We start from the raw sequence: 22,145 nt of genomic DNA, 5'->3' as shown, positions 1-22,145 counted from the left end.
AGCCGCGGGTTCGCTTCCCGGAGGAACCGGGGGGAAGCGCTTCCGGACCCGCCCCGGCCCTCGAGGGCGGCCCCAGGGCGCGGTGACACTCCCGCGCCGGGCGGCGGCGGCACGTCCCGGCCTGCACCCGGGCCCCGCTCTCCCACCCGCCTGGAGGGGAGCGCGCTCCGCGGCGCTGCCAGGCCCACGCCGGGTCCCGCACGGGGGAACGGGCCCGAGGAGGCCTCCGCGGCCTGTGCGCCGCTGGGCGCAGGCCTCAGGCGGGGCGGGCGGGCCGCGGGCCGAGCGGCAGCGCTCACCTGCACGTCACCTGCTTCGTGCTCATCCTGCCCCGCTCCGCCCCGCTGCCTGCGCCGCCCGCCGCGTTCCGCTCCGCCGGGGCGGAAGGGCGAAGGAAGGGCGGAGCCAAGAGGCCGCGGCACCGCCCCCCGCCCGGACACTACTCAGCGGCGCACCACACCACCGAGGCGCGCCAGGGCAGGCTAGAGCGCCGCTCGGCCGCACCATAGAGGGGCGGCGGGCGGGGCGGAGCGGCGCCATGGCGGAGGGCGCCATTCTGCGGGTGGTGCACTGCGGCTCCGCCATCTTCTGCCGGCGCGCGCCGCCCCGCTGCCCCGCGTGCGGCCGCCCCCTGCCGAGCGGGCTGCGGGGCGCGCCCCTCCGCGTGCCCACCCCCTTCCGGCACGGACACCGCCAGCCGCGGAGCTTCCTGCTGCGGCCCGCGGCGCACAGCGACGGCTTCCGGTACCGGGCGGGGTCAGGCGGCGGGAGCTGGGCTGGGGCAGCCTGGAGAAGAGAAGGCTCCTTAAGGGGAGACCTGAGAGCAGCTCCAGTGCCTAAAGGGGCTACAGGAAACCTGGAGAAGGGCTTGGGACAAGGGCCTGTAGGGACAGAACAAGGGGAATGGCTTTAACCTGCCAGAGGGGAGACTGAGATGAGCTCTGAGGCAGAAGCTCTTCCCTGTGAGGGTGCTGAGGCGCTGGCACAGGGTGCCCAGAGAAGCTGTGGCTGCCCCATCCCTGGCAGTGTTCAAGGCCAGGTTGGACACAGGGGCTTGGAGCAACCTGCTGTAGTGGAAGGTGTCCCTGCCCGTGGCAGGGATTGGAACTGGATGAGCTTTAAGGTCCCTTCAACCCAAACAAGTCTGGGATCCAATGGTTCTGATTCTTGGGCCCTGGCAGCATACACAGTGGTACCTGCTCTGGCAAAGAGACTGTCCCGGGGCCGGGCATCGCTCACACCCCTCACTAACATCCCTGTGTCTTTCTTTCAGAGGCTACGATGGGAACTCTGATCTTCACGTTGGAATAACCAATAGCAACGGTAAAAGGGCTCTGTGGTTGCCTTACAAACTGCTGCCTCTGCCATACCTTGTGTTTAGTCCACATGCCCAGCTCAGCCTTAACTCTTCCACCCAAGTGATCCACGCGGTGTGACAGTTATGTCAGAGCCAGCGCTCTTGTTACAGGAAACACAGGTTTTGCTATTTTCTAAACACCCCCTAATGAAAACCTCCCAAACTTTAACAAGCCACATTAGAAATCAGATCAGGTTCTCCCAGCGCAGGCCTACCCTGCAAAACCTCACTTCAGATGGTTATTTCATATAAACATGGTCTGACTTGGGGGCTTAGGAAAGAAGCTTGGTTGGCCTGAAGTTCTCTTCTGTAGCAGAAGACATCCAAAAAGACATTGTAAGATTGAGAACAGGTTTTGATAAAGGCAAGGACTGCATTTTCTGTTCTCTAGCCTCAGAAGGCCACTGATAGGAAGCTGTGGAATACTCTGGGAAAGAATGGCGAGATGGAAAAGCAGTAGTAGGTTCCATAACTTAATACAACAGGTGGGATGATGGCTCCAATTCTGCAGCAGCTCCTGACAGTGCTGCTCTGTATTTTCAGGTGTGGTGTACAATTATGATGAAGAGGGCATCCACAGAGATGAAACTGGATGGGAACAGTGCATCAGTATCCCACTGGTACAGCCAGACATGTTTGAGCTTCTTGAGCAGTGGGATAAGCTCCTAGAGGGATTTTCAGTGCGAGAGGCCTGGCTTCCTCACAGGTGTGCAGTGGTAAAGACAATGCAATGGGGTTTTCAGTCTGGGATGAGAAATTGGACTGTTGTTTTGGGGCCTGTGATGCTTGTAGTTCCTGGCTCCTTTAGGACACACTTTGCTAACAAAACAGCCTGAATGATGCTGCCTTGACATTCACTGGCCCTGCCCAGCAGAAAGGGAGTATTTTTAAGCTGTAAGTAACAACGCATTTGCTGGAATTCCAAAGCTCTAAAATCAGAGATCTTTTCAGGGAAGTTTTCTTCAGCAACAAAGGAATTTTTCATGAACACCCCTCTCCCCACCAGACCAAAAGAAGAGGAGTTCAGTGAGGCATTACCTTTAGGAGTGTGCTGCTGAGGAGAGAAGCAGAGAAGTCCAGGCAAAACTCTCAATGTATTCTAGATTTCAACAGTATTGGGTGTATTTGCATTTCTGACCACACTGATGGGATTCTTGCCCAGCTCTTAAGTCCAGATGACTTCATGGTTGTCAGTGATGATCAGCACTGGGAACCGCGCTCAGGCTCATTGCCAGCTCTTCCAGCTGGTTCCTGACATTGCCTTGGAGAGAGTTAAATACAGAAGAACTTCCCCATCTTTTGAATTGAACCAAGAGTTCCAATGAGAATGGTCACTCTGCAGCTCTCCTTGAAGCTAATGCCTGGTGACAGTGTTACCAGCTACATGGCTCTGCTCACACACACACACACTGCCACATCACCAAGGGCTCCCCAGGAGAACACCAGCCCTTGACCCTTTCATCAGGAACAGCACACGTAACACACAGCCCACCCGAGCACAGCTCTGTGAGGGGTTCAAGTGGATGAACATAGATGTCATCTCATACAAAAAAAGCCCCCATCAAATTAAAAGCATTTTTTAGCAATTTAGTGTGTGCTTGACTATCACATTTCAGAGTTAACGTATTATCTCCTTAGTACCAGATGAAAGAATTTGACATAGACTTTTTAAAGGCTTACAGACCTTGAAAAGCCCAACAGGATTTGTGTCTCTGATCCCTGTGCAATCTCAGCACTGGGACATTACTACTACAATTACCTTGCTGTCCAAAAAGCACTGGTAGAAGGTGGATGGATGTGTGCATCTCTTCTAAAAAGCTTTTCTCTGGTTTCCCTCTGCCTGCCACCTCCTGACAAAGTGACCTACTTTTCCCACAAGCAGACCAGCCACCGCTAAACTGATGTTAAATTCTCTCCTCTCTGTTTTCAAGGCACAGGAACTACACTAAACTAATCCTGTAATTCCTTTAGGTTCAGGCCAAGCCTAATTCTGATGTTCCGGATTGCTTTTCATTTACTGGATGACATATGCTCCAAGGTTAGGGTAGCAGGAGGGAAAACAAGGCAAGAACATTTTAACTGGCTACTCCTCCTATTCAGTTAATATTTCTGTCCCTGTGTAACTGGCACACTGTATCGGCGTATTAGTGATAGAATTCACTTGATTTTCAGTAAGCTTCCAAGTTAATGCCATGCTAACGGAAGCGCACATGGTGGCACACAATCAACATGACTACTGCAGGAAGATGTGTTCAAGATAACAGTAACAATAGATGGGAGAGCAAAGGTTAACAAGGTAAAAGCCAAGTAAGTATAAAAAATAACAACTCATTACTGCACAGTCTGCAGCTCTCTCTGTTAGAGGGTTTTTTTATGCTTACAGTTTCTAGTATCCCTAGCTGGGAAGTACAACCTACAACTTGCAACAAAGAGAATATAAGCACCAGCATTAAAAGGAAGTGGCAGCAGTTCTTGGAAGAGCATGTGCTTCCTTATTTCACTCAGTAAAACATCCCTCCATGTGCAGCAATTAATGGATAGTGCTAAGTTACTAATGAGGTTTTTTCCCTAGGTATGATGAAGAAGCCCACAACTGCTACACATATGCACTGGCATTCATTAACAGCATCCTGACCACCCTTGGGAAACAGCAAATGAGCAAGAGTGAATTCACAGAGAAATTTGTGATTCCCCACACAAAGAGAGCTTCCAAATACATCACTCTGCATCAGGAGCTGACAGCTAAGGAGTTCTACATTGTACCCCTTCCTGAGCAAGAAAAACAGTGCTCAGAATGACATGCTGCTCTATTCAAACTTTGCAACATGCAATAGGAAAAGATGTCTTAAAACTCCAAAACTCAGGGTTTCAGATGGATGGTGGATTGAATGTGTTTACATGGTAAGCTGCACATCATGGAAGGACTGGGAAACAACTGGTGCATTTGAATGAAATACACACACTCACACAATATAAATGCTATAGAACATTCCTATAGGAACTATCCATATAGAAAAACATTTTCCTGTCTGCAGTCACTATATGCTGTCTTCTGCCAAGACACTTAATACCAGAGATCACAACTGCTGTGTGTGTAATCAAGGGGTTTGACAAATGAACTGTAGTAATTTAAGATGTAGCAAACCAAAATGTTGGTTTTTTCCTGTCACAGTTGATTACTGGTGAGTGAAAACACTGCTGCTGGAATCAAAGTCCATGATTTAATGCAGATTCACTACCTGCAAAGTTATTTTCCCTTAATCACTAATAAATATAACAAATAAATCCACCCTCTTTGCCAGATAAATTTCTTTTCCAATTCTTTACATTTTGCACATTTATTGCTCAAACCAAGGCAGATGCTTAGTATAAAAGATAATTTAGTGCCTGTATCTGTGTCTGTAACAAGCAACAGACTGCTCAGGATTTAGCTCAGAGTTAAAACTCTGTGACGTAACAAAAAGAAACATAACAAATTAAAGATGCTCCAGCAGCACTTTCACCTATTGTACATCACACACAAATGTATGATGAGGTCAAAATTGTGCAGTTCAGAACCATGGAATGGTTTGGGTTGGAAAGGACCCTAAGATCATCCAGTTCCAACCCCCTGCCATGGTCAGGGACACCTTCCACTAGAGCAGGTCACCCAAGGCTCTGCCTAACCTGACCTTGAACACTGCCAGGAATGGGGCATTTACCATGCAGCCTTCTCTTCTCCAGGCAGCCCCAAGTTTCTTAGCCTGTCTTCATATGGCAGGTTGTACAATTTTACTTTATTTCCTTATATTCTAGTTTAAGAAAATAATTCCATCTTTTCTTCCCCTTCTACTAGTTTCTGCAAAGCAAGCTGGTGTTAGTCTAGGTGCAAGTCCTAGTTTCTCAAAGACGGAGGAGTAATCATAAATGATGCGGGTTTTCTCCACATGCAGTTTGTACTTTTTTATACCCAAACTGCATTAGCCTTGCCCCTCCAGTACTCCCTAGCTGCATACACATTTAACACACTTTCCCCCTCCGTGTTCTTCCACTTCTTGCTAAATTCTAAGTGGTAGTTCCTTTAAAAGGATATTTAAAAAGCACAACACTATCAGCCAGGACAATCAGCCTGAGATGTGCAATTCTGCTGTTGGAGACCTCCCATTCACTTACTCCATGAACAAATCAGAATTCTTCAGCTAGGATTTGGCTTACAGAAAGAAATGATGGTGTACTATTTGAGTGACTCATAATCCCCACTTCATCGAAGTACTGCATTTGAACTGGCAGAATACAAATACAATGGTAAGTACTATGGTGCAACTATTAATGTAAGGTACTTGGTAAAACAGAACTGAAATATGAAGTACCATCATCTGCAGCTAGAAATAAAACACCTTGCCATATACAGTCAACACATACATACCTGTTCAGCTTGAAAAAGTTATTATGCAATTAACATTTTCACTCCACATCATAGAATCATAGAATAGTTAGGGTTGGAAAGGACCTTAAGATCTTACAGTTCCAAGCCCCCTGCCATGGGCAGGGACACCTCACACTAAACCATGCCACCCAAGGCCTCATGCAGCCTGGCCTTAAACACCACCAGGGATGGAGCATTCACAACCTCCCTGGGCAACCCATTCCAGTGCCTCACCACCCTAAAAGTAAAGCATTTCTTCCTTATATCCAATCTAAACTTATATCCAATCTAAACTTCCCCTGTTTAAGTTTTAACCCCTTTCCCCTTGTCCTGTCACTACAGTCCCTGATGAATACTCCATCCCCAGCATCCTTGTAGGCCCCCCTCAGATACTTCCAGTCAAAGCATTAAATGAAAGCAAAGACTAGAAGATCCTCCACTTTGAGTTGTACATCATTACCCGAATTCATGATGTGGCTTTACAATTTAAACTGCCCAAGTAAATGAGATTGTGGTTTGGTAGAAACAGCCTGAGTTGACAGAACTTTCACCATCTCTGGAAAGTTTCCTGTACCCAGGAGGCAACCCCCCTTTTACAGTGAATGAAAAGAGCACAGAATCCAGAACTGTGTCACTCTCAGCAGCTATCATTTATCCTTACTGCTGTAGCAAATGTGTTCTTTCAAAACACGGTGTGTGCAATAAAAATCCTAACAGCATGGTGAAGCAAGGAAGCCAAGAGGGAATTCAAATGCCTGAATCTAAAGCAGCAATACTTACAATGCAGTGTAGTTGATGCTTACTTCCTGGCTTTTCTTGAAAGACAGCCGAATACCTGCTGGGTGGGTTGGTTGGTTGGTTTGACAGAGGTAGCTTAGCAATAGTAAATACCATATTTAAGAACCTGCACTCCAGATGATTTAAGTCTTACAAAAAAGGTAGGAAAGATCTCAATGCTGTTCCATTCCTCTCTTGGTACAAAACACAGCTGTGCCTCCTAGTATGTGCTACAACAAATGACAGGCCAGGGCACAAATTGCTACAAGTGTACTATGAGAATAAATGTACAGACTGCTGCAGTTGCTGGATGAAAGAGAAAAAAGCAGTGATGAAACTGCCAAGCTAGAGAGACTGACTTCCTCTCACTCACTCTGCAAACCTGCATTGTTTTCTGCATAGCCTCAAAAGAAAAGAGCATGAACTTGTGGTTGGGGCATCTTCCTGCCATGGGCAAGGTTAGGCCCTTACTTTCATGGAGGAATCTTACCCTGCAAATCCCAAGGGGAGACAAATATCTTACCACATGGGGAAAGGTGCCTCACACCTAACTTTTGCCCCAGAATTAGTTTAAATCCTTGCACATTCTGGGAAGAGTTCCTTAATTCTGAGCAGTGTTTGTGAAAAGAAGCCACTAAATCCCAGCACCTAGGCATGTAAGAACAACATGTGACAATGTTCAGTACTGTGACAACCATGCCTCTCCCCACATCTAAGTTTGTAACTTCATCAAGGCTGTGAAGTCACATTCTGGTTTGAGAACCAGAGGTATCCCAAAAGGTTATGTGGCTCACTGTAATTATGAATTAAAAACCAGCATTAAACTTGAAGACTCAAGTTGAAGCTCTCATTTCTGAAGACATGCCGGACCCCGTGCTGAATGCTGCAGAATGAAGTTAGCCTTACAATTCCCAAGTTGAAGAATCTGAGGTATTCCCAGAAAACTGTTTGACCCCTCATTGCTTAGGCTTTGAGGCAGACATTTGGATTTTGGACTTCAGTGGCTCTGCAGGCTGTAGTGCCTGTTCAGCATTAATCAGAGTATTTCGAATACCACTACTAATCAGTGCAGCGTAGCCAGCACTCAAACACACACTCAGGAACTTTTAAGGAAACAAACAAGTTGTTTGAGTTGGGACACAGCTTTAATATTTTCCCCTTCACATGTTCAGGTATTCAATACAACATCCTCTCCAGTAAACAGAATATACCCCATTTTAAATAGTATTTATACATACCAACTGCCTATTTACAGAAACTCTTCTGAGGCAATGGTTCATCATGAGAAGATCAGGTAAAAAAATAAGAAGTGGCTTTAAGAGAAGAAGTTTTTCCTATCCTGGCAGTTAAAGTTCCTCTTTCTCACAGCGCTCACGGGAAGAAACCCAACGAGTTACAATCAGTTCCTAAAATAAAACCCAGCAATTATTATGGGGGTAAAAAGAAAAAGCTACAGCTATTCAGTGAGGGATGGCGATGAAGCCTTCAGCAAACTGATGTGTATTATGTGAGCACTGAGACACTTCAGTAGATGACTAACTTGTTTCTAAGTGAGCTGGTCTCTCACACATTTTTCTCCATTTTTAAACATACATTAACTTTACAGTCTCCATAAATATCCCTGTATCCCCATGCAAACGCTTACGTTCACAGAAGCAGCAACATTCTAACTTAAATGAGATCATCTTCAATCTCTTAAAAGCCTGCAAGGCACTTCTCATGCCTTGGGGCACAAAGCAACTTAGTTATTTCACTGCAGCTGTATGCAAAAATCAAAGCATGCTAAAAAGCAAGGAACAGTTCCAGGGGGCTCATATAGTTGACTGTCCAGCTGCCCCCAAGCAAAGCTACACAGCCAAAGGAAAGAAGTAATTGCTCACCTGAACCTTAATTCTTTTCATACATTCTGGTGTTGACATGTCTTTTTCAGTCATGTCAGAAGGTTTAATCAAATAGCACAACATCAGTTCCTGTTGGTAAACAGAAAACATGAATACATGAATTTCAACTGATTTCTTTCTATACAAGTTTCCACAGGATGAGAGCTGGGCTTGGGGGAGACATTAGAGCAGCTCCAGTGCCTAAAGGGTCTACAAGAAACCTGGAGAGGGGCTTTGGACAAGGGGGAATGGCTTTAACCTGCCAGAGGGGAGACTGAGATGAGCTCTTAGGCAGTTTTTCCCCTGTGAGGGTGCTGAGGAGCTGGCACAGGGTGCCCAGAGAAGCTGTGGCTGCCCCATCCCTGGCAGTGTTCAAGGCCAGGTTGGACACAGGGGCTTGGAGCAAATGGCTCTAGTGGAAGGTGTCCCTGCCCGTGGCAGGGGGTTGGAGCTGGGTGAGCTTTAAGGGCCCTTGCAACCCAAACCAGTCTGGGATTCTATGCAGTTTTAGGTTAAATAGAAATGCAGATTCCAAATTTCCTATAAGATGTCTTCTGCAAGACCTGTATAATAATTGTATCTACTTTTCCTTAGCAAAGCATAAACTAGAATTACAACACCTGAGCACCATGGCTAAAAGTATGGAAGCACTATATGTGAGGTTCTATCATAAAGAAACTCTTTTGGAGGCTTTCAGCTTCACTGTTCAAAAGAAAGTCGTTATGGATGGAGAAGGCTTTAAAAACTTCAGTGGCAAACAAGAAACAAATGCCCCTTAATCCTTCTCCTGTTCCTGACACAGCTTTTAACTTTCCTGGACATGACAGAACTTTAATAAGCTTCCTCCAGAATTCATCTGGATATTGTCAAAAGGAAGCTTGTTTGCCTACTGGTAACTCCACATGTTCTTCAGCAGACCAGAAACAGAAGACTAGGGGCTATTCAGCCCCACTCCAACTCCCTGCTCTTCAGAACTAAACTGAACTTTTATCATTCTAAAGCTATTTTAAAACTAGCATCTTACACTGACCTTAGAAGCATTAGCAGTTGTTCTGTTCAACCCAGACAAGGTCTTCCAGCTGAGCGGTCTGCGAAGAGAGCCTTCAAAATTATCATCAACTAATTCAGCAATGACAGAATAACTGGAAAACAAAGCAGATAGGAAAATTCATTGAATTAAAATTACCATTTTAGGAAGATCACAAAACTTAAGAATTAAAGCCTAAAACCTGATGTTAAACAATATGCAGCATGCATGAAACTTAAGTATCTTTCTACTAGGAAAAGAGAAGAGATAAAGCTGTGAATACGCTCACTGGAACTTTCCCTTCCCACCCTTCTGCTGATGTTCGTAGCATTCTCTTACAAAGGCCATTCTGAGGTTTATATCCAGTTCATTATCTAGTTCAACTTGACTAGCTAACAAAGACAAATGTCATCCCTTAAAAGGTTTTTTTTTTAAATTATCCCTGCCATATATTTTCAAAGGTATTACTAAAGCACTTTCCTGAGTGCATTCATCATATCAGTGCTAAATATATTCATTGCAACTTTTCATTTTTAACGTCTTACTACTGTTATGTGAATTCAACAAAATTGCATTATTTAGTACCTCTGCTAAAAGGACTTTTGCATTTCCAGTATGAATGCATCTGGCAAAGTATTGTCAGTGAAGAATATGTGTTTAGCCAGGCAAGATACTAAGTTTGTGTGAAAGCCATTTATTAATTTGAAATTAAGAAATTATACAGAAACATAAGCTTCAAACCTTGCATGATAGAAGGGGGGGCCCTTTCGATACAGCACTGAAATGAAAGAGAAACACCTTAGTTAGATAATTAGAGAGTTCCCATCTGAGTTTAATGCTCCATAAATAGTTTCAAACGTTTTGCAAGTTTTAACTGCACACAAACTTCAACATTTGAATTCTGCCCCCACCAGCAAGGTGGGGAGGGAGTGCATGGAGATGACAAAAAACCCCTGGGAGAAGCAGGGTGGCTCAGCACAGGGGAGTAGCAGGCAAAAGATAAAGTAGAAGAGCCAAAGGACAGTCAGCAACTGCCACAGGAAGAAGTTTAGGATGGATTTTTTCTTCAAGAGATTCATACTTTTAATACTGTATTTGCAACAGAAGTTGAGCCACTGGAGTACAAGTAAAATATCACAACAAGCCACTGAATTTCTGTTCCAAGCGAGCATTTTCCACAAGTTTTAGGAGAGGCACAGGGCAAAAGTTCTCATATAGTGCACCCCAGAACCACTAGAAGTTCCTTCTTATACATGGATACACAAGAGTCATTGCAGCTGGACTGCTGTAACTGAGCTAAATGGTTACTTTTGCCATCTTCCCTTTGTCATGAGCTTGTAAGAGGGGATTTTCTTTAACTATCACGGCTTTTCTTACACAGCTGGCTAGCACAGACCTGTCAGGAAGAGAACAAGCAGCTTTTTGTTCCAGTGACAACCATGATTTGTGAAGTATCCATTATAAACAACTGCGGTAACATCGACTCTAAGAAGGTACTACCAAAGCACGAGAAGCTAGAGGAGCTTGAGGTAAGGCAGAACTTCTGTTTGCCTTAAACTAATCCACTTCCTTTGCCTGGCACAAATCTGAAAGGCAGTGATACACTAAACAACAAATTCATGCCAGAACACAAATGAATGGCGAGCAAACTAGTATCATTTCATCATTCAACAGCAAAATCCCATCTACAACCCATGGTACTAAGTACAGTTGTGATGAATTCAGGCAAATCTACACATTGATCTGAAGGACCAACTCAGCACAATGAAGACATTCTCAAATACACAAACCCCCGAATGACAGAACTGTGTCAGCAGTATTAAAACACCCACTGGTTTGCATGCATACATAAAAACTATCCCCCTTTATGCACATTTTCCTGTAACAACAGGCATTACTGTACCAGGGTTTTTTTTTGATGTGAGCTTAATGCAGCTCTTGAATTACTTAGCAAGGGATTAAGGACATCACTAATTATTTATGTAAGATTAAAAACTCTACCATTAACAAACAAGCAAGTAACTTCCAAATCCTCTCCCCCAAAAACCAACCATACCATAGAGAAACAGCCTTAACACCAAGTTCCGCAGAAGTCCAGCTTCCATTAAACACGATCAGTACTGAGATGCATGGACTTTGATACGAATTGGGATCTAGATGCAAACCTGCTCTTCCACAGACTGTATGTTAACAATGCAGATGTGTTCAGAAGAGGACAGAAGAACTTGAGAATTTCAGTATAACCCTGTATTAATTATTAACTTCATGAGGCAAAACAACCTTTCAAGCTACCTTGTCAGCTACTGGATACATGATGTTATTTTCCACTTACATCCCAACTCCTGCTGAAACACAGTCCAGCCAAAAATGCATTTTGCCAACTGCAAGTAGCAAAGACAGCTCCTTACTGTTGAATTCAGCTTTGGCACTGGAGTCTTGCACTGCCTGAAGAGAAGACACCTGCAAATGATTCCATGTTTTCTAAGGAAGCTACTCACAGAGATCAGTTCCATACTTCAGGCCGACTTTGGGGACCCAGCCCTTGCTGCGGAAGTAGTGATAGGCCATGTAGGTTGTTTTAAAATCAGGCTTCACCTCACTGAAAACTTCCCATAGCTTCAAAATAGTGAGGGGCTCCTAAAAGGCATTAATATGATTGTATTAATATTAAACAGATAGAGAATACTGTGTGTAGTAGAGGCAAATAGCCAAATATCAAATATCACAGTCAACTGCAAAGAGCATGAGCTTCAAGCAATAAAACATGAAATCCTCAGATACAAGACAGAAACCTGTTGCTGCATTTAGTAAGTGGTTTAGGGTTTCTTTAGCATTTCACTATCAGTCCCATAATGCCTTTGTTTAAATGAAAATCTGATAAATCTTAAACTAGAAGCATAGGTTTCAATTATTTGTCATTACATTTACAGTAGCTTGATATAGATTAATACTTAAAATGCCAAAGAATCTTTCTGTTTCAGGAAACTGAGACTATTCACCACATTACTCCTCCCAAACTTGCTTTTCCCTTATTCTCTGCCTAAGGTACAATCAAACCCCTTCTCTATAAAAGCTGTGCTTAAGTTTGTTCTGGTAAACATAAAGCTTTCAGACCAGTAATTCATACACAGAAATATCATTATAGGAAGTTCCTAATTACTCTGTTGGGTATTTCCTCCTTCAGAATTAACAGCATAAAATACTGTCATAGTGGGTAAAAATTTCAGACTAAAACACACTTAAACTAATGGTATCACTGGTAACCCAAAATTAACCCAATCTCTTACCTCACCATAATAAATACTTAAACATCCCAGAGCATACACCAAGAAAAAAGCCTGAAAAAATAAACATAGTAAGTTTAACTGACAGCTGGACTCTTCCTGTAACTTATATTCCATGCAAGAACAAAGTCTCAAATTAATTTTATACAAGAATCCTAATGACATCAAGACAAACAAATTGCCTAAAAGTTTACTTTGAGATTTGTCTCCATGACCTTTATTTCATGACCATTTCAACAGATGCATAGGCTGCAGACTCCTGAAGGCACAGTGTATAAACTAGCACACGTGGGTATATTTATAGAGACAGCACAACTGAAACGTGATTCATAAAATGGTATATTCCTGGTGTTTCTCTATTTAAGTCCTACCCCTGGTGTCTGACACATGGGATTATTCATGTAAAGCAAATGGGATTGCACCCGACTTTTTTTTAACCAGATCATGTAATTATCACGTTATTTAAAATAAGTTTAATGACTAAGACAATCCAAATACTTAGGAGACACAGAAGAACCCTGTACCTTAGAAACAGGTATTAAATTACATTGTAACATAGATTAATGTTTCATTTTCAGATTAAAAGGGAAACAAGTTGTACTGTACTTGAATCATTGAAACATACCTCTTCCAAGCTGAGTTGTAAGTATTCAAAAATCCTAAATGGATTTCTTCGGCACACTAGTTTTTCCTTCTTGACAAGCTACAAGAAAACAAAACAGAAAAACCCAAAAAATCAATCAGTATTACTTTAACCTGGAAAAAATACTGAATTCTGAAAGTGGTGCTGATATTACTCTTCTAAAAGATTAGGATACTCTTTATCCTTACGCTTTCTTGCCCATGAGCAGTCTCATCTTCAGGACATACGCTGCATTCTTCTTCTTCTTGCACCAATACATATTCTGGAGCACATTCTTTTGACTTCATCATTTCACAAGACCTTTGCTCAGTGCTCTCCTCTGCCTTGCAGCCACAGTGTGCAAGAAAACCATGCTCCTGGCAAGACACTTGAGCTTTCTCTTTCAAGTCACTTTGTTCCTGTTCTTTAGAGCCACATACAGGATCAAATGCTGGATCTCCTTCCAAACATGCTTTCTTGCAGCCTTTGTTCTCATCCTCAGGACTTGGGTCTCCTACATTTCCAGTATCTGCAGAAGGCTGCCTGGAGAGTTCTGTATTTTCTGTACCTGGGCCCGTTCTGCTGGAACTAGCACCGGTTTGTTTAGCTCCATCCTCTTCCAACAGTGGCAGCTCAAGAGGCTTAGTGTAATTTTCAAGAATTCTGGTAACTGAGCAGCCATCAAGTCCTTGCTCTCGCAAAACGCTTTTAGCCCACTGAACATGATACTGGTACCTAGCAAACAAGTAACATAACTGAGGAATTGCATCCTTTAATTAACATCTTAAAACCAAGCATCTTAAAAAAAACCCAAGATTCAGCACTGTTCACAAACCAAATCTAAACACACACCCCAGTAACTGCTATGCAAAACACAGGCATGCACAATGGAAAAGGAATCCAGTCTTCAGGAAGCTGCAGACAGCATTACTGAACATCAGGACTCTGCTACCTTCTTTGGCTTTATTTTGCCTTTTAAGTTCCTGCAGTAACACACACAGTTACTGAGCCCACCGCTGCACAAGAACCACACACTGAGTTTCATAAAGCAATACTTTCACCAGGCAAAAAACTCCTTTCTCCCATGGAAGCATTAAGCCTTAATTCCCTGCAAAAGCATCTTGTTATCAGAGCTTGCGTGACTAAAACAGACAAGACTTCGCATATAGAGCTCTTGCACACTTCATCTATCATACAGTTAACTACTAAGAACAGTATCTTCAAAGCTCTGTTTTAGCTACCTTTGCAACAGCAATGGCATAGCAAAAGCACCAGTGTAAAAAATCTTCAACACAAACTACCTTCAGTTTTAACCAAACCCCCCTCATCCCTGAGAAACAACAAAAATCCTATTGGTGAGATAGTGACTGAAAGCTGTAAATATTTCTAATATTTTTCAGTTATGATACAGCTTTTAGTTTTATTTCTCCCTTGGAAGTCAACATCAATATCCAGCTGAAGGCATTAATCTTCATCCTGTGAAAGCTGCAGGCAGATGAATGAAGCTGTCCTTATCCAAACCTGGAGAACTTTAGTATGATATTCTTTACTTCCCAAAACAAAACCCTAACACAGCAATGACAGACCATGTAATGAAGAACTACAAATGACAATTAAATGCAAATTTCATGTGTCAATATAAAATGTAAGTCCCTCTGAAGTCTCATAACAAAGCTATATGATTCAGTGCTGTACTCTGCGTTACAAAAAGTAATTAGACTCCTCTTTCTCATGTGATTTAATTACTGTATAATTTGCGCTTACAGATCTTTACCAAGACGGATCATGTTGCATTTTCTGCACTGATTTAATTACACTGCCATTGATGCTCAGCTGCATTTGCAGGCACATAAAACAGTCACAGAGTAGACTAATGACAAGTGTTTCTGCAAGCAGCAGTAACTGCAGTAGCAGTAATATTGCTACTCTTTGTCTTACATAAAGTTGAAGACTGAAGGAGAATAACTTTTACATTTAAATAAAGCAAGATTTCTAGAGTTCTCGTAAGATTAAAGCAGAGTAACTGACCTGCACACTCTTTAACAGTTCATATGCTACTTAAATGGAATAAAATAAATATGTGCTCAAACAGTGCTTTGATAAGTGTTAATAGAGACTTCTTTTTAAAACAAGGTAAAACATTTGCATATCATAAATGTTCAAGAACTACTTCGGCTCACACTATAGTAATTCAGTAAGGAAATGAGAGTTACTTTAAATAACGTGCCCCAGAAACTTTCACCTCCTCAGCTGAGAAACAAGTTTATTATGCTTGATATTATTATGAATTAATTACCCATACTACTATGTGTGCACTCAGTCTTGGCTTCTATTCAGCAATTAATACCTGCAAGCTTACATGAAAAGCCATGCTGAGTATCACCTACTCTATTTCTAGTTTTAATAATGTGATTATAAATGAAATAAAAATAAATAGAAGTCATCATCATTTATACATCCCATAATCTGAAAACCAGTAAGATGAAATATAAACCAGAATAATCTTTTCTAAAACAACCAACCTCAAACCACCTAGAATTAATATAAATTAACTTACTTTTTAGCTGTAATTATAGGCATGTTTATGTTAGCACCTGTATAAAGAAAAATCATACATTATTTCATCAATATAGAAGGTTTCCATGTGATTTTGATCACCGAGGTAATCTGTAGCCTAATAACTACTTCCATTCTCAATTCTTGATGCCATTTTGGTCCCACTTGTACTGAAGGACACAGCAGAAATAGAAAAAGCAGAGAGGCAGCAGCTTGCACAAGAGGAACAATTAAATGCACTATCTTTGTCCTGCCCATAAAAGACAATTATGGAGGGATATTATAACATCCAGATATGTCTACTGAGGCATAACCGTCATGGAAAAGATGAATGAAGACATTGATTACAGAGTAATGTAATAAAGTAAACGACTACAGAATAAAGTTTGTAAAAATCCAAAAGCAGACTAGATGCAATTGGCTATAAGCAGATTAAAATTTCACATACCCTTGCCTCATGACTCCATGACACTAAAATCTACAGTAAAACTAAGAAAAAATGGACAGCTACAGGAAGAAAAGTCAAAGGATGGTAAGTTCACTTACATTACTTCCTAAGCAACAAATCAGTGAACACTAGGAGAATGCACTAAGGGGCTAGTGACATAGGTTTCCTGCTCCTGTATTGTTCCTAGGCATCTTGTACTGGCTATCAGGTATGAGGAGAGAGATCCTTAATCTGACCCAGTAGAGGTATTACTTTTCTACGTGTAACTTAAACATATATCTTCAATGAGTGGAGAAAAATGGAAAGTACTATTGGAACAGTGATGGAAGTACAAATGGGCACAATTTACCTTTCCACTTGGTAACCAGTGAAGGATCAGAAATGCTGTACATTGGCCGACTTCTTGAAAGAATGCCTTTTCCAAAATAGCCCTTGAAAGAAAAGGAAAAATCCTGATTATGTCATGACACAAAACCTAACTTCCTTCCAAATTATAAGACATTGCATGCCAAGATCAGCTGAAAAAAAAACCAACCCTGAAATTCTGCAGCATTTAAGATTTGCTTAATACTTGTTGCTTAGCCTCTGGTACCTAGTTCAGTATTAAACACCTGCACTCAAAGACTTAACCAGTGGACAGTGGTGAGACTTTTTTCTCCATCCTAAATATTTGTCAATCAACACCTCCAAGTAGACTTCTGAAAGCACATACAGAAGAAAACAGCCATGTATCAACATGCTGACAATGCATGATAGAAAACAAAGAACTGGACAAAGCTACTGCCTAAGAACACTGGTAAAAGGGTACTCACAACGTAGTGATCACAAAAAGTGATTTACTCAGGAAGAAATCACTCTGAAGTTAAAAGAATTCTACAAGCATTTATAAAACATTAATATTCCAACCTCCTGGGCTTTAAAAACAAGAAAATGCTTTTCCAAGGTTGAATAAAATGTTGGAAAAGAGAATTAAACATAACAAGCACAAAGTCCTGCAGGTGATTTTTAGCTCACAATGTCACTTCATTCCCAAATGTATTTGCTGGGATCAGAACGAATACTCTTCACATTTGATACAGAATGTGTATTTTATAGTGATTTCAGGAGAGGAGGGAGATAGGGAGAGTTATTGGAGGCTGAAGGGGATTGAAGGCATAAAGGCAGGCAGATTTTAACAAGCATTATGCTTTACCTATGTTTAAAACACTACGAATACTGTGCAAGCAGGGTACGGACCTTGTTATAAAGCTGTCTGATATCTTCAGGGTTCCTCACAATAACATTGTTATGAAGGATTTCAGCCTGACACATTCTGAAATCCTTCCCACCTACTTCCACAGGAAACGGAGATTCATAGGACTCAAAAACCCTTCTTTTCCTTCTTGGGGGATGAAAAGCTGCTGCTGCCATTGCCTAATATGAATGCTTCCTCCTAAGAAGAGGAAACAAAACAGTTAATGTCCAGGAGTTAAAATTCACCCATTTTTATGTTTCAGCAATATTCCCTGATAAAAATATATATATGTTGTGTTTTTCCTCCTGGGCACTGCAGTATCCCCTGCAGTATCCCAGTTCTCAGCCAAGAGCACACTGAAGATGAAAGGCGAGCACTGAAACTGCCAGAAACGCTTCAGAAAAGCAGACGAATGCGCAGAAATGTAAAAACCACAGCACACGCGTGCGCCAAAATAATCTGCTTTGAGTAATTACGGCAACGAATCCCAAGGAAGGAGCCGTGGCTTGCCAGTTTCTTTTCTTTCCACAGGGAACCCGTTTCGCCGGGGAAGCCAGATCAGGCCCGGGATCACCGCACGCCGCGGATCCGAGCGCCACCATCACCACCGCGGCCGCCATGGAGGGGAACAGCGCCCGGATGAGCAGCACCCGCCCCAGAAGGCCGGACCCCGGGGCCGGCAGCGCGGCGCCTCACGGCCACACAGAGCCCAGCCCGCGGCGAGGTGCAGGGAGACCGGGAGCTGGGCCCCGCAGGCCGCGCACCCGCCGCGCGCCCGTCGCCATAGTGACCGCACGACACCTCCCCACCACCTCACGCACCCGTCCGCGCCGCGCGACAAAGCCACGCGCCGGCGGGCACAGCCGCGAGAGCCCTCCCCGCGCGTGCGCAGCGCGGGCCCCGCCCCGCTGGCGGCCGTGGCGGGAGTGGGCGGTCGGTGCCTCAGCGGCGTGGCGGCATGGGCCCTGCCGGCCGGCTTCGGTCACAGCGCCGGGTAACCGCGGGCTCCTCACCGCGACCCGAGCGGGCACTGAGGGAAAGGTACGCAAATAACGTGATAAATGAGAAGACTTCTCACGAGTTAGTGAGGAGCAAACATCACTTCTGGTTTGATACACTGTGAACTTGTTACCGGTTTGAGCATTGCTCATCTGAGTCATAATCATACGTGCAGATATGATGCAACTACTCTTTTACTCTTGTTTTGAGGTAATACTATTGAGGTATCGAGATGTTTTGGCTTCAGGGAGGCTGACTCCGTAGAGAATTCACGGAACCCCGGCCTGGTTTGTGTTGCAGGGACCTTAAAGCTCATCCAGTTCCAACCCCCTACCACGGGCAGGGACACCTTCCACTGGAGCAGCTTGCTCCAAGCCCCTGTGTCCAACCTGGCCTTGAACACTGCCAGGGATGGGGCAGCCACAGCTTCTCTGGGCACCCTGTGCCAGCGCCTCAGCACCCTCACCTCATGTCTAGTCCAGAGGTCAGTGAATTCACTGATGAAAACCTGTAAAACCATATCATTTTTATGAGGTATTTTATGTCATTCCCATTTTACAGACAGGCTCATGAGTCATGGGGATCAGTAAGTGTTACAAGGCCACACAGGAAATGTAGCACAACACATAAGAATGCTGAGCTGGTGTTCCTGCAGTTCTTTCCTATAGAGGTCACTTCATATTCCGTCTAATGAGTATTAATTGAGTTTGGACATAACTCACACACAAAGTGCTGAAAGTTAAACCACAGAGGACCCTGCTGTGCTCCTGTCACCAAAGCACACAGCAATGCTCTGATATGGTTCATTCTTGGAGCTTTGCTGCTAAAATACTTAAAGTGCTCCAGGTCACACCGTGAAAGCAAACCAGCATCAAAGATGTCACCGTGTTTCAAAATTTCTTCTAAATTTGTCAAACCAAGTCCCATTTAAATGGAATTTAAATGGCATTTATTTATGCTAGATATATCTATGTTTTGTTATTGTGCAGACACATTACCATTAGGCTTAATGTTACAGCAAGAAGTAGACACAACACACAAAACCTATAGGTCAGTTGCTTTCCTTCACATCTCATTATCTTCATACAGCCATGAGGGGGAAACCACAGCATACGCCACTCAGCCACTGCCCTGAGTCGCACTGAGATTTCTTCAACCACGTATCTGCTCTCATTGCTGACTGTAAACCCAGTCTGTGCTTCAGCCAGAAATGCTGCTGTCTGAAGGACAAGCTTGCTCTGTGATGAGGTGTTTCTCAGACTACCAGTCATTGTACTGACACTTTCACAGATACCTGCATTTCCCTTTTTGTGATGAGACAGCAAACGGCAAGGCAGCAGCTAAATGACTAAACCACAGCTCTGAAAAGCAAACCCTCCAGGTTTTAGTAAATCACAAACTGGGAATGAGTCAGAAATGTCATACTGCTGTCCAGAGTTGAGAAGAGATGTGACAAGAGTGACCTGTGAGGAAAGGCGGCAGTAGCTCAGTCTAGAAAAGGTAAAATGGGTGAAACAGACCATTGTGAAGAGGGAGGCATACACTGTATTGAAGAGTAATGTTGTGCCTGTGAGGTGAGGACTGCATTGCAAGCCCTGATGATCCCTTTCATGGAAGTTTTCAGGTCTCTGCAGCACAGCAGAAAATGTAGTACTGCCCGTGAAAGGCTTTTGTTAAGTCATTTCTCAGCTTTCCATTTCTGTGTTACAGCCTTTCGGCTCAGGAATGTCACTTTGAGAATAAAGTGCTTCATGTTTTCTCTGGCTGATTCATTGCTTCTAGCTCAGAGTACTTGATTGCACACTATTTCTTGATACTCAGCGGGGTTATTCCACTCTCTTTTATACACCAATGTCAGACAAATGTCAGCTTTCTGAAAAGACCCTATTTTCTAAACCATGATGAGAACAACTTGGTTGCAACCCCTCAGTTCTAGAAATGCATTGTCTCAAACTTTGACACAGTTGCCTTTGCTGCCCAGTTTCCAGCTGTCTGTATCCTGACCCTCCATGCCGTGTTGTTTTCACTGCCATCCCCAGAATTCCCTATAGCACGCTTCTGCTTGGGGACACTGCTGCATGCCCAGTAGTGCATGTACCAGCAATATGCCTTGCCAGGGGGAAGTAGCTTCTGCTCTGTGTTGTTACGGCATTTCTCCGTTGGTGGTGAAGGAGTAGAATTGAAAAATAGTAACAGTGGAAACTGTCAGGCTTATTAAACTCTTTCTGTGCCCACATAACTGGTAATATCCTTTAAAATTTGCATAAGCATTTGCAGCCATGTAGTCTCAGTCTTTCTGTGGTTTACGGTGTCCTTCCACAATGACTATTACATTACAGAGTACATCTGGAATCATTTCAATGAAACATTCTGTTTATAAAGAGCTCATTTAATATTATATTAATGAATATTTAAAATCTAATAATAACTAATTTTCATGCTATGAAGATTCTGCTGCCAGTAAAATGAAGTTGCCATGTGCAGGAAAGTGCTAGGGAGTTTGGTTATCCAGGGTGGTTGTTTTTTGGATGTTTGGGGACTTTTATAGGGAGTTGGGAAGTTAATTCCCAGTCCTATCCCAGCCAAAACATACAGGCCAGGTACTCCTTAAGTACATATTTTACATTCTTAAGCTTATTAAAAGAAACAGAAATGTCAGCCTGTAAAACTATTTGCCTATGTAGCACTCTCAAGGAAGTTAGTCATAAAATCATGAAAGAATGACCTATTCTTGTAATGTCTTTAGGTAATTTCGGATTGCATGCCAAAAAAAAAAAAAAAAAAAAAAAAAAGAAAGTCCTGGCTCTTCACGAGATTCATTTCTGTCTCGTTTTCCATGGAATTTTCCTGTAAAGTGTTCTTGTCCGAAACTGGTGGTAGTCCACAGAAAGGAGCATTGTGACACTTCCTTTTACTTGAAGCCCGTTCCCTTCTCGCAAGGTGATGTGACACACAGCTGCTGGAGGATGGGCTATAGTTATTTACATTAGCCAGTTCCAGCTTCCACAGACTGACAGAAATTCCCATGGAAATTCTGGTTCCATTAACTTTGACAGAGATATGGGACTGTTTGGGGAAACTTTTTTTAAAAAAACAACTAGGGAATACTTTTCATTTTTATTAATATGATGTATCTTAATTTTGTTTATTAAAGAAATAAATCAAAGTTAGTTTCTGCTTAGTTTCAGATGGTTTCCACAGGAGACAAAAAAAGAGAAGTCAGACAAATATTGGCCAAGTATCAACTCAGTAAGAAATCCCATAAGAGCTGAAATCCCGAGGTGGATGGCAATAAATTGAATAGCATGAGAAAAGAGAACATTGAAAATGAGTATCTAGTGAGCAGACTTACTTCAGATATGGAAAGTGACTTTGTGTTTTTGGAGATTAAATACACTTTGGTGAGGAATTCTTAGGGAACCATCTGATCCAGGTGACATCTCACCACTTCTCCGCACTAGGTGAGCAAGGACTCTGCAGGTGTCGCAGTGCACAGTGTCCCTTTTCTGCCCTCATCACTGGCACTCAGTGTGTGTTACAAACTATATGCACTTGC

At 43.1% G+C, this 22,145-nt stretch overlaps 3 protein-coding genes across 4 annotated transcripts in view; 1 reads left to right on the top strand and 2 right to left on the bottom strand.

Moving 5' to 3' along the window:
• The window catches only part of MKRN2 (makorin ring finger protein 2), a gene marked incomplete at its 3' end in the record, with an annotated part of 31,209 nt that extends 30,755 nt beyond the window's left edge, over positions 1-454 (bottom strand). For both annotated transcript variants that reach the window (XM_080625906.1, XM_080625909.1), the window contains exon 1: positions 300-454. In XM_080625906.1, coding sequence (XP_080482032.1) covers positions 300-325 — 26 coding nt within the window. In that variant the 5' untranslated portion in view covers positions 326-454. The remainder of the gene's footprint in view (positions 1-299) is intronic.
• Positions 402-4,611, top strand: MKRN2OS (MKRN2 opposite strand). The gene is made up of 4 exons (XM_080625911.1): positions 402-744; positions 1,274-1,323; positions 1,901-2,063; positions 3,930-4,611. The coding sequence occupies exons 1-4, from the start codon at positions 539-541 to the stop codon at positions 4,153-4,155; spliced, it is 645 nt and encodes a 214-aa protein (XP_080482037.1). The 5' UTR covers positions 402-538; the 3' UTR covers positions 4,156-4,611.
• Positions 4,612-7,863: 3,252 nt separating this feature from the next.
• On the bottom strand, positions 7,864-17,766 carry TSEN2 (tRNA splicing endonuclease subunit 2; the record flags this gene model as incomplete). The annotated part of the gene is made up of 11 exons (XM_080625747.1): positions 7,864-7,945; positions 8,420-8,509; positions 9,450-9,561; positions 10,188-10,224; positions 11,945-12,083; positions 12,734-12,784; positions 13,356-13,433; positions 13,562-14,087; positions 15,910-15,946; positions 16,706-16,787; positions 17,593-17,766. The coding sequence occupies 11 exons, from the start codon at positions 17,764-17,766 to the stop codon at positions 7,886-7,888; spliced, it is 1,386 nt and encodes a 461-aa protein (XP_080481873.1). The 3' UTR covers positions 7,864-7,885.
• Between the last annotated feature and the right edge of the window lie 4,379 nt (positions 17,767-22,145).

Source organism: Psittacula echo, assembly GCF_963264785.1.
Source record: "Psittacula echo genome assembly, chromosome: 9".
Taxonomy (NCBI): Eukaryota; Metazoa; Chordata; class Aves; order Psittaciformes; family Psittacidae; genus Psittacula; species Psittacula echo.
Note: the sequence above shows the minus strand (reverse complement) of the source record. Positions and strands in the feature narration are given on the sequence as shown.